A 15364-nucleotide genomic window follows, 5' to 3' on the forward strand; every position below is an offset into this window, starting at 1 on the left:
TTTAATTGGATGCAGACTGTAACCTTCCATCCATTCATTGTCTCTTCTTCATTTGAGTACAGTTCCCAGAGGAAAATGCTGACACCACTCTGCCCAGCAACACTCAGCTCATCAAAGGGGATGCCAAGGAATACACCAGAAACGACGTAAAGTCACCTCCAATATAATCTGGGTCTGCCCTGGGGTCTCCTCCCAGTGGGACATGCCCAGAAAAGTGCCTGTAGAGCCTCCTAGTCAGATGACAGAACCACCTCCACTGACTCCTTTCAATGCTGAGCAGCAGCGGCTCTACTCCAAGCTCCCACCAGGTGACAGATCTCCTCACCTCTCTGAGACTAAGTCCAGCCACCCAATGGAGGAAGGTCATTTCAAGTCATTTTATCTGCAATCTCGTTTTTTCAGTCATGATAAATATCTCATGACCATAGATGAGGGTCAGAACGTAGATGGACCAGTAAATTAAGAGCTTTGTTTTTTGGCTCAGCTTATTCTTCACCATGACAGAGCAAAGCAGCGCCCAGGTTATTGCAGAGAAGGCCACAATTCGTCTCATGCTCTGTCCTAACATAATTAGTGAACCAAACACCAGAATGCTAAAATTCTTCTGCTCAAGCAGAGATTGACCCCCAAATCTAGAGGGCGCAGTCCATGTTTCTGGTTGAGAACCATGGCCTCAGACTTAGAGGAGCTGACGCCCATCCTGGCCGTTTCACACTCAGCTGTAAACCGCTCCAATGCACTCTGGAGGTCATGGCCAGAAGAAACCAACAGAACCACATCATCTGGAAAAAGCAAAGATGAGATTCTGAGGTTCCCAAACCAGATACCTTTCTTGAGATCTTGTCCATGAACACCAAAAACTGGCGTTTAGTGCTACAAAAGATGATTCTACCAGCTGATGAATGACAGGGTGTACTTTTTGGTTTCCTCTTTGTTTAGTACATTGTGACAGAGTGGACTCTGCTCGGTTTTTTCCTACACTTTAGCTTAGATTTGAATAATTTTAAAATCTGGAAAAAACGAGACAGTCCTGATACATAAAACCCAGGGATTAAACCAGGGCGTACTTTCTTTTTCTGTACCTACAGAACAGCACTAAATGTAATTAGATGAAATGCTGCATGACTTTTGTGTCCAGTATAAAACGTTTGTGGCGCTCTTTATGTTCTTATAGAAACTTTTTCCCTTTTCCTTTATTCTTTTAGTGTCTGATATCTAATAATTATTGGGTTTATTACAGGAAACATTTTTATTTTTCCCAAGTCTTGAAACCTCCTCCTAACACTGGCTAAAAGTGAAACTCCAAACAAGACATTTTTTTCGATTCTTATATTTACTGTATAAAAAGAAAAAGTACAAAATGCATGTACAAATTTTACAATAGAAAAAAATCTGAAGAACGGCAAAATACACACTTGTGCACATGAGTGACTTGTAGCTCCGCTGTTTTGAAACAGCATCAAACCAAGAAGTGCTCTCTCATGAGGAAATTCAGGAAAAGAGCCACTGCGAACTGGTCCGACCCGGCTTGGTCCATCATAACTTTTTACAGGAAAAGTTTAAAAGATCCAGCAAATGACTGAGAGTGAAAGACGGGTGTCATGAATCTGTCTGGCATGTGAACCCAAAGTACAGGGAAAAGTACATACATTAAACCTTTTAACCTGTTCAGTACCGGCAAGTCCAATTTACAGGAAACCTGATTTTTCAGTCACTTTTAAGCTATGAGTCTATGACGTCTGATTTCTACTTCATTTCTATTTGGCTTTGAGAATTTCAGTACATTTCTGTTGTATCTGCTGCACACATCAAAGCTGGAACATCCCGTCCCTTTTGTTCTGAGCTGCAAGGTGATCAATACCCTTTTTAATTAAGATTTTTTTCATGCAACTAATTTTAAAACTGGAGTGATTTTTCTTCCTGCTTTGGTGTGTGTGACAGCATCTCTTTCATCAGTTATGACTCAAGTACAGCTTAAGCCAGCTTAGAAAAATAAATACATCATCATTGAAAACAAGAAACAAAAAAAACTGTATAAGATTTTTCTAAAATAAATTACGCTCTTCTTATGAGTAGTTAACAGTTTCTCTTCAACTTAAATCAAAACCATCGCACAGTAGAAAAAAGGGCATCATTTTTCAAGAAATCTAATTTTTATTCCTGCCTTCTTATTGAATACTTTCTCAAATCCACTGGATTTAAATTCCAACTGTTACCAAGGATCGCTCGGGAATAAAAAGGAAGCAAAACATTTTCACATAGGTACATAAGTCCATCAATTTCCTGGATAACTTAAATTCATGTTCAAAAAGACTTTACAGACAATTGAGGAACTGTGAACACTGTAAACAACCTACCAGTCTGAACTGAGGGAAAAAATAAGCTTTTCCACATTTGAATTTAATGCAAATCGTTCTCGGGTTTAGTGGCTGCAAAACAAAGCACTCTGAGCGAATGTGTGCCCTGCTGATTGTCGCCATGTTGGAGGCGAAGCCTCAGGCAGAAAGGCACATTTAAGTGGTGGAGCGATGCAGTTCCACGACAGCGGAAAGGCTCCTTCAATCTGTGCTTTGCTCGATTGTGGATTTGCACCCAAAAAATTCCCTGCAAATGCAACCTCAACGTCCAAATTTCACAGTTTTGAAAAGAGAACAGGGACATGGGTTGCAGAGTAAAAAACACGACTTTCACATCAGACGAGGGTCAAATCAGGTCTGTGGCAGATGAGAGGAGCTTTTAGTTGTAGTTAAAGGGAAAAAGCTAATGCCTCTGAAGGCTGATTTCACAGCTGAATGTTCTCAGCATCACACAAACCAAGGTTTGACCCAAGTCTTTTACGAATCCACGCACAGACCCACACCTGCTACACAAAGAGCCCACCCCCCAAGACAGGACGAAAACAAAAATATATATATATTACAAAATAAACAGAATGTCCATCCATCAGCTGCAGTCTGAACCAGCACACTGACTGACAGAAAGGGTCCAGTTCTCATGACCCATTAGCAACAGTACATCAGGCCCAGATTATAGAAAAAGGTCCAGAGCGAGGTCTACATGAGCCTGTAGAGAGTGCTGAGCGTTTGGGCGATAAAGTTTAGAAGTCCCCTGCAGACGTCTCTCCAGTCCTGCCACTGGGGAGCGACGTGCTGCAACACAGAGAGACAAAGATCGGAGCAATGTTAGACCAAATGAAACACATTCTGGAAAATTAACACATAATGAAAACTTTATCCAGTAAAAAAGACAATCTCAAGCAGATAATTAACCTTCATGCAACTCGATCGCAGTTTGCTGTTGCAGCTTTTCACTAGAAACAAGCCTTGTGTCAGGTTTTTGTGAGAATTTTTCCTGTTTCTATACTGTATGGGTGCTTTCCAGCCCAAATGAACGAGTTACATGTGTCATTTTTACATATCCCACTTCTAATTCTTAACAGGACAGCTTGCAAACTGCTCCGGTCATTATTAAAATGATCCTGGGTTTAGAGATCAGGGCAGGGCAGGCTTGGCCTCCCAGGTAACAGACTCCTTTCTTCTAGGAATAAAAAAACCTGTTATGATTTTCTCTAAAAGATGAGAGACGAGCCCCGAGCGCTGCTGAGCTCGTCTGCGTCCTGGTGAAGCAAGAGCTGAGTGTGGGTGACGTCATCTTTGTTTGTGTGCACAAGGCAGGATGGTGAGGGAGGGAGCTTTAGGGAGGAGGTGAGGGTGGAGATCAAGTGCCAACTCCTCACGCGATCAAGAACACCAAGCAAGAGAGGGAGGAGAGAGATAAGGAAATAACAAAGGAGACAGGCAGCTGGAGGGAAAGTATCGACATGTAACTACAGATTTTAGACTGTTCCACCTACTGTCTTTAGTGGGTGCAAATGTTTTACTTTTTTAGTAAACTCATTTATAATCAGTCTGTTTTTTGTTGTTTGTAAGGAGAATAAAGTTACTGAGAATGTTGCAAATAAAGACAACAAGCGAAAGAGGGACAAGATTGAAAACAAAGCAGATCAAAATGAATGGTCATCAGTCAGTAAATTCAAAACTTCTGTATTTTTATGGAATAAAAAAGTACAAAGTAAAGAAATAAAACTGGCTCAGTACACAGATGTCATTGATTTACTCTCTCAAATATTGATCTGTCTCCACAGAGGCCTTGCACACACAAAACCACTCACACATGAATGCAAACTCGCATGTTTACCCATGCAGACACAAATTGGTCTGATAAGATATTTGTGTGTTTGCATGAGGAGAGGAAGAATCAGTGCAACGGTGGTGAGTTCAAGAACAAGAAACAAACTTTAATATTCTCCATTCAAATCTATGTTAGATCTCACCAAATTTGCCTTTCACCCCCTTACCGCTCTGTGGAGGATTGTGGCGCTGAATTCATCTCCAATCATCCTCAGCTGGCTGGCCACCCTCCTCACATCCAGCTGCTGCTCCACCTCTCCTTCGAGGCTTAGGTGGTGGGGCGGCGAAGACCGGGATGAGTGTTCATTCTGGGGAAGCAGGTCAGGCAGAGGACCCTGCTGACTGGAGGTGTCCTGGTGCTCTGCCGAATTAGAATCTGTGGCAGGAAGTAGAAGGAAGTAAGGACATTTTAAAATATAATACATTTTCTTTATTGGTCTTTTAGAACTTCTGGCTGACTCTTCATGACCTCTTGACAATACACTTAAGCACTGTTTCCTATCTTGCCATGTATGCTGTCCCACAGAGAAGGTGTTATGGTCTAGACGTGGAAAAGAAAGCAAATTTTGTGTAACATTAAGTCCTGACCTGTCTTTGAACTATGTTTGCCACTTTTAATCCACTCCAGATTTGAGTAGTACATATGTATTGGGATCAAGGGTGTGGAATTCTATTGGATCAGGGCAGGGTACAACACTTTTGCTGTGATTCCCTTGTCTTGTATTTCTTTCTCCATGTTCTCCACTAGAGAATGCAAATTTCACAATTCTAAGAGTTCCCCAAAGGGGTCAGATAATTATTACCCAAAGTAGTTAGAAAGTAGGTCATGCCGTCAGTTTCACTTTCTGCTTCAAGCCAATGTGGGTAAATCATCATCATCAGTGGAGACAAGTGTTTACATTTGGTTGTGTGAGATTAATTTATGGTATAACTGTTCAGAGTTTTACCCTCAGGCCATCGCTGCAGAGCACTGTTTACAAAACCCAGCCACCACAGAGACAGTTTCTTCCCCCAGGCTGTTTCCCTGATGAACATTTAATAGAGAACCAAACAACCTCATACTGAAGTCGCAATTCCGCCTTGTATATGTGTATATTGTATATATGTATTTAAGGACATAAAGATATATGCAGAATATATCTTATAACGCAAAAAAAAGAAACCCAGAGAGCAAAATGTAACGGAGTCAAATTCCTTGTTTGTTGTATCTACGAACTTGGCAATAAAGCTCATTCTGATTCTGAACTGGGTTATTGCTGCGACTTTTGAGTTGCAGTTACGTTTATTATGTAACAAGTGCTGAGCCACAATCTTTAAACAACTGTATGGCAGCCTGGGTTAGCTGCAGATGACATTTGGCATGTTCCAGAATTAAAGGTGTAGAAAGGTGATGAAGATAACATGCATATATTCCTATGCCATTGAAATATGGGGCAGATATGCAATAGTGGGACTGGGGGGTGGGCTCAAAAACTGATTTGAGTTACTTTATGTGTATTCCCTGTGGGGTATAAATCCACAAACAGTTCTTAAGGAGCCTGACTGTGACTTATTTTCCTCTTTGTGGAATTTAAGAGCATAATCTTTTAATCTGCTTAATAAGTCTGGTTTGTTAACTTCTGTTATTTGCGTTTTTTTGTTGTGTTTGTCTGTTTTCTTTGATTTAGCAGGTTTCTGAACTAAGGTTTCTGTCTAATTGCATGAACCTGTTAAAGGTAATATATTTTTTCAAAGAACTAATGTATGAGAAAATATGCTTTTCTAATGCTTTAGGAATGACCCCTTTTAAGGATTTATTTATGTTTACTTGCTTGTTTTTGCACCTTTTTTCTTTGTAAATTGTTTTTCCTTAAACCTTTTTTAATTTTTTTATAGTGATTAGGCAACACAACCATAATGGAGGTTTTACTATCACAAGCAACCATGTGAACGTCTGTTTCTTCTTTTTCATTTTCCTTGTCTAAGTTTTTATAATTTGAAACATTCTCGCTGACCCCAAACATGGATTTTTATTTATTTTTTCTATTTTAGATGCTTTATTTTCCTATGTTTTTTTTCCCTTTCATTTTCAGCTTCTTTAAAACCTTGCATTTTTTGATCAGAAGAAGCCCCACTTGTTATGCTCTCTGACTTTATCCAACGCTCTTTCTTTTCTTCAAAAGAGAGCATCTGCCTCACCAATAGGATTAGAGACGATCCTTTAAAGATGCAGGTGACTAGACGGGAGGACAGAGAGACGGAGAAGTGGAAAAAAGAGAGAGCAGAGGCAAAACAACCTGTACAAACAGGAAAACCCTGACTTGTTGCCAAGGTGACAATGACTCATAGAGATGTCTGCTTGTGATTGGGAGACAGCACAGGGGGGCTGAGATGTGATAGGATGAATTAGAGGAAAGGAGTTGGGGTTTAGGATGAACCTGGCTGCTTAACAGAATGACAAGGGACATAGAGACCCCTGGACCAGTCAGATAAGTGAAGCCTGAGTGGTGGGACCACAGTTGGGTGGGGCTCATTGACAAAAAAAACTAAATGATACTAAATAAGAAAAGAAGATAAGACGGGTGACTCCTTTTTTATTAGTGTACACAGTGTTCCCAGTTACAAATCTAATAATCTAATAAATCTAACACAGCCTCTAAACTTTTTTGTTGTACTTTATCCAATTACATAAGCAAAGACTGCAGCTTTACCTATATCACAATAACCAAAATCTAATAGCCACTTGAAAAGCTTTAAGGTATCATACCAGCTGTTTTACCATTTTAGCTTGTGTAAACCAGTTTCAAAAAGTCTAAAAATTGGAAAAAATTAGCCATGAACATTATAATGATAGTATGCTAACGTTAGCAGCGGATTGATTTATTTGCCTCAAAGTTGTTAATCTGTCTGTCTGACCTCTTTAGTAGACTCAATATCTTAATAATATTATCTAAACCCCAGTGTAAACCAGTTAAGCAGTGATGAAAATGAAAAAGAAAAGTTTATTTAAAGTTAAAGCATGCTTACACTAGTATTAATATGCTGACATTTTCGCATGCTATCATTAGCATTGTCAATCTGTTATGGTAAAATGATAAATGGAGTGAACTTATATGGCGCTATTCCAGTCATACAGACCACTTTGGCGCTTTACACAAGAGCCACACTCACCCAATCACACTCACACATTCTTACACCGATACATAGATCAGTAGGCAACTTGAGGTTAAGTGCCTTGCCCAGGGGCACATTGACATATGGCAGGAGAAAGCTGGAATCAAACCCACAACCTTCTGATTGCAAGACGACTACTCTTCCTACTGAGCCACAGTCGCCTCGTTGCCTTTGTTGGTCAATATGTGTTCAGGTTGAAAGTTAATTACTCTGTCTTTAATATATTTATAATGCTGTTATCATTAGTCTAAACCTTCATCACCTCAGCAGTGAAAATAAAGGGTGTTTCTCTAAAGTATGAGAAGCAGCAAGCTAGCATTTTTAAGGTAGCGCTATAGCTAGTATTATTTGACAAATTCTTCCTTGATTTGCATTACAGTTAATCTATTTAGTATATTTATAAACCATCATCAGTTGAGCTGTGATGACAAAAAAGTCTATACAAAAGTCTTTCTTTTAGTAATGGAAGTAGTGCTAACAACTCGGCTGCCTCCAATTTTGGTGCTAGCGGTCAGTTTGCTGCTTGCTTTGCATTGCAGTTGTTAAGTTGTTTCAAAATTCTTCTATTATTCTAGCTGGGCTGTGATTGACTTATGAAATAAGTGTTTCTCTACAAAAACGGTACTTTTTTACTAGCATTAACATGCTAACATTTGCTCTGTTAGCATGCGGTACTATTGTTAATAATAAATTTGTTAATCTCTGTAATAAATTTTCTGAACATTGATGAAAAGGAAAAAAATATTTTAAAAAATGGCATTAGGGCTAGCATACTTTGTAGCTAACCCTAGCATTAGGGAATTTAATAGGTCATAGTATTATGGTCCATTTTGACTGATGCACAGTCAAAAGAAAAAGAAAGTCCACCGTCTACCAGTTCTAGGGTTTAAACAAATAAATTATCAGGTCTTTACCAAATTATACCAAATTGATTTTACCCTAATCCGATGTGTGAAAATCCAAATTCCACAGATTCAACAGCTAATTACAGGAATTTTCGAACTATTGAAAATGCTCAAGAACAGACAAACCAAAAACCTCAATGCTGGCCAACCCAGAAGTCTTGGTTTATAAAATTAACTTATATACTGACAAAATAACTTTTGAAAGAATTAAGTACAATGTATTACTGGTTTTATTTCTCATAACTGGGAGATTATTTATTACTACTTATAAGAACATTCATAGCTAGTTAATCCAAGGTTCTCTGAAGTTTCTTTACAGGAGCTGTTATTTAGCTTTAATTTTATTTATAATGGTAATGACATTATGCAGTTTTGCAATATATATCTGTTCTATTAGAGTATGCAATTTCAAAATAAAAAAATTATTTTAGGCAGCAAAAATGGGAAATAACTGATTATTATTCTTCTTTTATAAAAAAAATGTTGTGTAAAGTATGGTGTTAATTTAAAACAAAATTTACTCACACATAAAAAAACAAATTCAGTTGCTTATTAAATCCCTTCCATTAGTGTGTACTTAAACTTTTCTGAGTCTAAATAATAAGAAATACGCAGTCTGACTAGATGGCTTGCTGAAGCTCAGGGTCTGACTTGGCAGAAGAGAAAATGCTGTAGACTGTTTCTTTATTCGTGTCAGGTCGCTGTAGACAAGTCTGAACATGCCTCTCAGCACAGCTGACCCACAGCTGAGGGAGGAGGTGCAGGGAGGTGAAGGAGGCAGTACATGGTTTCTGTTTACATAGTTAAAAATCTGTCCTGCCATTGTGGCTCAGTGCCAAATGAACACCTGCCCTTCTTTTTCCATCACAACCAAATAAGATTTTCTCTTGGGATTACTGAAATTTAGATGAGTAACTACACACATATCAGTAATCCCTCCTAAGGTCAGATGTATCCTGGCTTGCAAACAAAACCAGTCTGGGCAGTTTAATGTCTGTGGCCATTGTAGTTTCATGATGATCTGTCTATTCGGCAACAGAGGAATCACGTGTTTACCATGTGACAACTGGAGGACATTTCATCTTCATCATCTCAGACTACCCAAACAAACCTCGGCCGAAAAAATTGAGCTTCGAGCGTGACTCCCACATAACTGATACTGTCCTTTTCACTGATAACGCTTGTATTTACTTTAGGGGGGAGGTCCAAAGGGCAAACTGTTCTCTGTGCTTGAGTCACATCTGATATTTTCCAATGTTTTATAATAGTTACTCTTGCTCACTAAGCAGTTTGTATGTGCACCTTGCATTACCAGCGTTTAGTGTTGGCGATGAGGTTTCTGATATACTTAAAGGAATAGTGGTTTATGTTTTTTGAAGCAGGGTTAATTGGAGTCTTACTTGCAGTAAACAACATTTACAGGGATCATAGTTTAGAGAATCAGGGACAAACTTTTATGGGGTAAGTCAAGCTAATCACTCAGAAAAGGAAACAATCAAAAGTTGAATTACTAACATCTGAAATGGTTTAAAACTCAGAATGTTCCTAGAAGTTAGACATCCAACACTTTTGACTGTTGTTCACAATGTAGTAATTTCTCAGCTAAATAAAATTTAGTTAAAAAGTTTAATTAAAGATGCAATGATCAGCCAGAGATTGAAAATGGCCAATATTCTCTTTATCCGCTATGAATGGCGATCATAGGTGTAATATTGAAAAATCTGATTTTTTTCCCCTTAACTGCATGCTCTCTGATGCACATTTTTGAGCTTCCCTTAAATGGGAACGATTGTGTAATACTTCCTCTATCAAAGAACGTGCAGCAATTTTTTTCTCTCCTTTTTGTGTAACAGAAAAAAATCTGAATTGCTCAAAATCAGAACGAACAGATATGAGCTCAAAGAAGACAACAAATCGAGATCGGTCTGATCGGTGCATCTTCAAGGCTAGTCCCAAACAACACCTCTAGACAGTAAAAGCCGGTGTTTATGATGGGTTAACTATCATAAGGCAGGCGTACTGGTAGAAAATGATCTCCTATATTTTAATATATATTTGGAAATATTATCATGTTACATTTTTATATTGTTGTAGCTTTTCAAAAACTGGCTCCTCCTATAAATATTGGCAACATATAGAGGAAATCTCATGTTAGTGACTATTAATTGCCAGCATAATCAGAAACCCCAGCGATGGAAAAAAGTATATGAATACCTACAAAAATAAACTACAAAAACTTCTTCAATAGCTAAATATGATAGACAAATCATAAACAAGCTGTGTCTTGCTAAAATTTAAAACTGGAACAATGCCTAATATAACTTTTGCTTTAAAGTTCTGGGTTTAAATTCCCTCTAAAATGGATCCTATGTTAGCTCCTAGCCTGACTTGTCCATGAGAATACCTCCCTGACTCTACAAACTAAAATCACTCTGATTACTATCTACTGCGGTTTGGACCGTGACTCCTCATAACTACCCTGCACATCCACACTATTAGGATAAATAATGTTCCCTGAAACACGTCTCAAATTTAGCTTACCTGCTTTCCCTGTTTGTCAAAACGAACCCACATAGTTCAGATATGATAACAGCATATAACTCAGTTCTAATTACTATTATTGCTTTGGTTTCTGTCCAAGTTTTTTTTGTTGCAGTTTCAGCTGAAGAAGCCTGACAGTTACGGTTTTAGCAGTTTGGAGTACTTGCCAGGTTCTTACCTGGTTGTTCTCCTGATAAATCACTGGGTGAAACTGTTCTCCGACTACTTTCGTCCTTGACCAGACGATGAGAGGGTATCAAAGATGATGATAATGCAGGTGACTGCTGGTGAGTGTGGGCCTCACCTTGGCCTTCTGGGTGGGGGTTATGCAGCAGATTTGACAGACAGAGGACCCTCAGTGGTTCCGTATGGTGGGGGCTGTTTTGGAGATGGGGGGCACTGATGCTGGTCCCACTTCTGGGGGTCCTGGTGGTGAGCTGGCCTGGCCAGGTGTGAAAGTTTTGGGGTAGCTCCAAACGGCAGGTGTTGTGACAAGGAAGTGGGCCATTTCCTCCTCCGCCGTTTTCTCCGACGGTCTCTGCTCGGGCCATCTCAGCAGGAGCCTGAATCGTACAGAAGCATGACAAGACAAAAATATTAAGCATACACAGGTATATCAGCCAAAAGTCAGCTACTTTACTAACATGGGTTATCTGCATATAAATAAACACTAAATGATGGCACAGGGTGACATTTATCTGGTCTGTCTTGGTTTTGTAGTTTAAGTACTTCCTTTTTAGAATATCTTAATAGCCCTTGTAAGGATAAAACGTTTTTTTACACAAATATTTTTTATTTTGAGAATTCTATCATATCATTCTATCAATAAAAGCATTAAACACACCACAATAAATAAATTTAAAAAATAAAACTATTCACTATGTTCCATATCAATCAAGGGAGCATAAAACTAAAGAAAATACAAACGGAAAATTGCAAATTAAAAAAATAAAAAAATAAAGAACGAATAAAGAAACACCATAACAAACTGAAGTAAAAAATAAAACTGAATGTTGCTTAGAAAATAAAAATATTGATAAACAATCAAACTGTATCTTTACAAAAAGCTTGATATGATGATTGGAAAAAATAAAATTAGGTCATAAATATATGCTAAAAGTAAGAGTTGAACCCATCAACCCAGTAATCTATTTTTAGATCAAACCTTTTCCTCCAGTTTCACCTTCTAAACTCAATTCAGCGGTTCGCCGCCAGGGGGCAGCAGACGCTGCCCTTCCATTGCACGAGACTTGTTTGTAAACAAATCCGTGCACGAAGACGCACGCACGCGCTGATAAATGTGGAATATTTAGACACGCGCACAACACTGTAAAATGTAAATATTTACGTGTTTCTGAAGACTGATGTAATATTGAGTTCATGTCATTTTTTGGTTTTTTTTGTCACCGAATCATTTATTTTTCAATTTTTTTTCAAAATGCAACAAGGCACTTTTTCTTTTGTGGTGTTTGGAAAATATTATTATCACTTTTACGTGCAATTTAAATGTAATTATTAATTTTGAACAGCGCAGATTTAGGATTTTGTCCTTTTCCTGAGCCAACATGTCTGGGCATGTCTGTGACAAAGCGACGGCAGCAGCGCACTGACCAACATAAACCTGCTTTTAAATGGCTTTCATCGGAGCTGTGAGGAGAAGGTGAGAGTAGATCTGAAGAGAAGAAGATAAATACTGAATCTGTTATAGTTGACAGCGCGTTTTTTTTGTTTTTTTTGTTTGTTTGTTTGTTTTTTTACAGCTGTATAGATGATGCAACCTTGCGCTGTCAACTTCAGTTTCCTGAGCAGGGAAATAAAAGCCTCCATCCATCCACTTACTTGGTGAATGTGACGATCCGTGTTGACGATGTCTGAGGACGTTGTGGTGGAAAAAAGGTGGACATCCGAGAGAACTTAATGTTCCAGAAGATCCAGCCGAGGATTTGCTCAAAACATGGAAGTAGAGTCCAGTCGACGTGGAAAACCAAGGCGTCATTCCATGTCAGGAGTTCCTGGGATGGATCGTGTTTAAATGTCAGTTAATTCATCCAAACAGAAAAACCCCGGTGTGATGTGCTGTCTGCGCTGTGGTCCGTCTGGTGTTGGGTCTGAGCGCGGCTCCTCTTTTCAATGCAACTGTCAAAACAAAAACAGCGGCGTAAACAACTTCCTCCTTTACCTTTCAAAATAAAACGCTCCCGTCTGCTTGGAGACGAGGCTAGCAGAGGCAGTCTGAAGCACAAAGAAAAAGGAGGGAGGCGCCCTAAAACATGCCACTGGCCACGAATAATTACTAATTAACTCGCTTTATATATTTATTTCTTGATTTACTTATCTATTGCTTTTAAATTGATGGTGTTCGTTTTTTTAAATTTGTTTTAAATAGCAGGTTTTACTTTAAAATTAATGAATTATTAGGCTACTGTTACATTAGTTTTTACATAGGTTATTCTAATACCTAATTTATTGATTGATTGATTGATTTGCTGATTTATAAATAATACATAAATTTACTTTGTTTTTTTCTGTCAAATTTTTTGTTACATAGGTTGTTTTAACTATTTATGTAATTGTTTTTTATTTGTTTGTTTGTGTGTTTATTACATCCATCCTTTGTATGGCTGAAATAATTAATTTGAATAATCATGAATAATTAATTATTGATTAATACTCATTTTCTGGTGGATCTGTCAAACTGTCACAAGGCTTTTTAATTATTTGTTAATGTTAAATCTGTGTTCTTACTTACTAAATTATGTTCTTACTCTAGTTTTTTATTTACTTGTTACTTGTAAAAATATATTGATTTAAAGTCATTAATTAATCAATTTATTGCTGTTTGATTTGTTCTAAACCTGGATTTCTGTATCATAAATAAGCAAGTTTGTTTTAAATAGGTTGTTTTATTAATTAATTCACTAATATGTGGTTTTAAGAGAGAAATGGGTAAAAAAAACATTTGAGGACGACTGTAAATGTAAACTACTTGACAGATAACACATTTTAAAGCACATAGTAATAATAAACAGTAAGCTATAAGTAAGTCAAAGTAATAAAAGGCTGAACAATAATGCCATCCCTGTTTCTTGAAAGTTACTGTGATCTTAACCTTACATTTATGGCAGGTTTGTAAACAACATTAAAATATTTTACAAGTAAAAATCGAATAAATCAGAATTATATATGGACACAAACAGTTTGTTGGTTATTTTATGGTCAAACATAAAAACTACACTGAAGAGACAGAATTGGATAAATGTATTTATCACTTAAAGCAAAGCCAAGATGCTTTGCAAAGCAAATGCTTTTATTTTGAAGGCATCATTGACGTGAATTAGCCTTCTCTTCTCCTTCATAACAAGTGCTGTCATGCTGCCACACAGGATGCTGTTGTCTCTTCTATCCTCTTTTTGTCTTTTTCTCCCCCTCTTACAACCAAAGGTGAGAGAAAACTCTGGCTTTCACTATTTCCACTCATCTTGTGGGTCAGCAGCCCATGTAAATTTGGCCCTTAACCTCCACCCACATTGTGAATTTTCCTGCTCCTCTTCTTCTTTAACAGAGCAAAGTTTTGGGTTATTTCCTCATCACAGCCCTGCACACACACCACCCACACCCCAGTCAAAACAAACCCCCCCTTTCTTGCACCAGCCTAATTTCCTCTCAGTTTTACACATATTTTCAGCAGCTGTAAACTCTCACTGGTCTCTATGTGAAGAGAGGATGAGTCACTTTATAAGACGAAGTGGCAGTTTTATAAACACTTTATAAGGTGTTCATTGCAACAGCTCAATGTGTTCTGTGGTTTCTGATCAGCTCTTATGGTGCTGATTTATACAAGTACATGATTTATGCAAAGAGATTAGAAGAAGGCACATTTTTACGTCATTTAGTCTGCAGGATCTTAGAAATCAAGACATGTTGAATATCGGACTGAAGCAAATTTGTTTTTATTAGTTGTTTATAGATACAACAGATGCCTCAGTTCTTTAATTAGTCGATTAAAGAATTAGACTCTAACCTTGAAAACTGGCTCAGAGTTTATCTGTTCTTTCTTTCTAGATGAAACGACTAAAGGAGCTACATCCATTAACATTTACTTTTCCTTCCCATAGAAAGTACTCCTGGATCAGTGCTTCTTTGTTCTCTTTGTGTCTCTGCTCTGTTCTCTCTAACCCCCAGTAGGTTGTGGCAGATGGCCGCTCACAATGAGCCTGGTTCTGGTTCTGTTGGAGGTTTCTTCCTGTTAAAAGGTAGTTTTTCCTCTCCACTGTCGCTACATGCATGCTCAGTATGAGGGATTGCTGCAAAGTCAATGCCAGTGACTGTCCACTGTCTCTACATGCTCATCCAGGAGGAGTGAATGCTGCAAGTCACTGACTGGATGCAATCTGATGGGTTTCTTTAGATAGAAAACGTTTTATCAAATTTAAATAAATAACTAACTTTGACTGCACTGTCCAAACGACATTGTTCCTGAAGTTTTGTGCTTCATTTACTGTAGATGCAGCTTGTGCTGCCATGTTGTTTTTAGAGAGAAGAAGCTTTCTCCTTCAACCCTTCCAAATAAGCTGT

The 15364-nt window shown here is 38.1% G+C and overlaps 1 protein-coding gene across 2 annotated transcripts; it reads right to left on the reverse strand.

Moving 5' to 3' along the window:
- Positions 1–1314: 1314 nt before the first annotated feature.
- Positions 1315–13235, reverse strand: LOC124884276. 2 transcript variants are annotated; one of them, XM_047392104.1, is made up of 4 exons: positions 12629–13235; positions 10968–11352; positions 4358–4566; positions 1315–3149 (listed from the first exon to the last, which is right to left on the reverse strand). In XM_047392104.1, the coding sequence occupies exons 2-4, from the start codon at positions 11338–11340 to the stop codon at positions 3054–3056; spliced, it is 678 nt and encodes a 225-aa protein (XP_047248060.1). In that variant the 5' UTR covers positions 11341–11352; positions 12629–13235; the 3' UTR covers positions 1315–3053. The 2 variants fall into 2 exon arrangements, with proteins under 2 accessions (XP_047248060.1, XP_047248061.1); XM_047392105.1 differs by having other exon boundaries at positions 11094–11352; positions 12629–13214.
- Positions 13236–15364: the final 2129 nt, after the last annotated feature.

Source organism: Girardinichthys multiradiatus, chromosome 18 (assembly GCF_021462225.1).
Source record: "Girardinichthys multiradiatus isolate DD_20200921_A chromosome 18, DD_fGirMul_XY1, whole genome shotgun sequence".
Classification (NCBI taxonomy): Eukaryota; Metazoa; Chordata; class Actinopteri; order Cyprinodontiformes; family Goodeidae; genus Girardinichthys; species Girardinichthys multiradiatus.